The 2,500-nt window shown below is 51.4% G+C and overlaps 1 protein-coding gene across 1 annotated transcript in view; it reads left to right on the top strand.

Annotated features, from left to right (window-relative positions):
• Positions 1 to 2,500, top strand: part of SARC_09340 (hypothetical protein) — a gene marked incomplete at both ends in the record, with an annotated part of 24,808 nt that overhangs the window by 13,661 nt on the left and 8,647 nt on the right. Inside the window, 2 exons of the mRNA XM_014296648.1 lie at positions 281 to 457; positions 795 to 2,225. Of these exons, the coding sequence (XP_014152123.1) occupies positions 281 to 457; positions 795 to 2,225 (1,608 nt within the window). The remainder of the gene's footprint in view (positions 1 to 280; positions 458 to 794; positions 2,226 to 2,500) is intronic.

Genomic DNA, 2,500 nt, shown 5'->3' with positions numbered 1-2,500 from the left:
AGAACGCGTTTTGTATTGCATCGATTGTGCACACAAATCACTTGTATACTTTGTGTTGCCTTATGAGCAGTCATTTGTTAGGTGCGGGTTGATACGCACTTATGGGTCTGCATTTGAGTCCGCATCCAAGTGTGATTTTTTTACATATAGGCACGGGTCCACTTCCTCATCACGTCGATCGCAAATCTGGTCGGTGAAGATACCATAGGTGTAAAACCAGATTCTAGTTAATTACTTCACATTTACCATTTAAGTTGCCGCAACATTCATTCCTGCTCAGAGTGAGACTTTGCCCAACCAAAAGCCCACTGCCCGACCGAACATTTTGTCAGTCAACGAGGCACACATGCGCACACTTGATGACGTAATAGGGGGCGGTGCAATCTCAGATGACGGATTAAGCGAACAGATGACACGCCGAAACAAAGCGCCTGATGCGGGAGACACACCTGTACTGGTATATCGCTTCATTTGAGGTGTTTTTGGATACAGAATGTTTGCGTGGAATGGATAGCAGTATTCTGTGATCTGCAGCAGTTGTGTAGTACTCTTTTAAACCGTATTGATAGGTCGTGCAGTCGTGCCCATTTGTGCGTGGGTGCGCAACACCGGACACTCGGATCATCACCATAATCGTGCAGCTACTCACAACCATTAAGCAGAAAAACCCTAAAACCCTCCATGGTGTGTGGCTGTGTGGTTTTGGTGTGTTGTCTCACTTCTCGCATCATGTGTGATGTACGTCCTGACTCACACGCACTTGACCACTATTGCTTATCACCCGCCTCGTCCAGAGCAAATCGGCAGACGGGCACAGCACACCCACAGCTGATTCCAGTGACTCCTGTGCCCAGCAGCACCAGCTACAACAGCACACACCACAACAACACGAGACACAGCAACTCAAACCGCACCACCACTCGGCGGATACGGCTGAGATCGACACACCGTCCGCAGCCCCACCCACCCAACCCCACACCCCTGCAGCGATGAACACACATGAGCCACCCGTAGTAGTACTCACGGGCACATCGGACTCAGGGGCGCCACACAACGACACACACACTCTCTCACTCGATACCCCCAACACCCCCACCGCTACCACCACACGGCCGCTCAGCGCACGAGATCCACACCTGAGGGACGATGCCAAGTGCACCGATGACGTCATCCCGGGGAATACAGGTGGCGACATGGGCAAAGTGGTCGCCGCGCGCGGCTTGACCAATCACGGGGAGCGTCGTGCGATCAAAGGCACCAAGTCACTGGGACTGAGCAGTGATATGGGTAGATTAGGTACAGGTAGCAATAGGGGCGGCGGAGATACAAAAAATTCACTCCACCGCGCCACGTCGATGGATGGATTCGCCTCGCCCCACCGCTTGGCATCGGTAGGTAGATTTAGTGTACTCCCAGCCGGAGCACGTGCGTCGGCTCCCGGATCTCCGGGTTCACCTCTCACAGTAGCGAAAGATACTCCTGTAGTAGCGAAAGTTACTCCTGAAGTTATACGTTCCCGTTCGTCTGCTCCGACACCTGAAGGTGCGGACAGTTTGTTCGCCAACGCGAGCCACAGTTCCACTGCTATCAGCGAAGGGGGCAACCGTTTCAGTGTAGCTCTAACGCCGAAGGCAGAGGCTGAGAAACACGATTTCGCTAAAGGTGTGAAGACGGGTGAAGTTTGCACCGCAGAGTGTACCAAGGAGTGCACGAAGGTGGATACAAAGCCAACCGAGCGATCAGGTGTGAGAACTCTTAGTGCTAGCACTAAGGAGAGCATGGATAGTCTACAACACCCGTCCAGAGGGAGTGGGGCAAGTACCACGGACGCAGAGAAGAATGCAAACAAGCTCACGCGCAGTACGAGCGGGCGCTTCGTGGTGGGTATTACACCTACAACAGAGGCATTGAAGCACACACCCAGAATGAGAGGTACCAAAAGCTCGGAGGCGCTGGACGTCAAGGAGTGGTTGCAGGAGACGGAAGAGGGCAAGAGTGCACTGAAAAGGTCTGCATCAGGTGCGTCGTGGGGACGGCCAAGTCGCCAGGACCGTGCACAGATTAAGGATGAGCTGGAAAGAGCGAACAGTCCACTATCCAGGCGTAAAAGTTCACGCAACGATAAGAAGGATTCGTTGAACTTACCACCGTTGACAGACATCTTCCAGCAGCACCTCGAACCCTACATCCCCACATACCTGGCAGGGCCTCAGGTGGAGGATCAGGTATGATTCCTGTTATTTTAAGACTGAGTGGATTATGTTTGTATTCATATGAATATGAGTATTTAAGTGTGTGGCGTCGATTCAAAGAATAGGTACTACTAATTGATCATATTTGTCTGTGTGTCAACATTTGTACACATCACGCACACTGTTATCACAAGGGCTACAATTCAGGAACTGGCGTATCAGAATAAAGTGCTTGAAGAACTCTCTGTATATATTGGTGTATACTAGTTTGTCCGATGTTCACCAATAGTCAGCAAAAGAAGATATGC

Source organism: Sphaeroforma arctica (genome assembly GCF_001186125.1).
Source record: "Sphaeroforma arctica JP610 unplaced genomic scaffold supercont1.939, whole genome shotgun sequence".
Classification (NCBI taxonomy): Eukaryota; class Ichthyosporea; order Ichthyophonida; genus Sphaeroforma; species Sphaeroforma arctica.
Note: the sequence above shows the minus strand (reverse complement) of the source record. Positions and strands in the feature narration are given on the sequence as shown.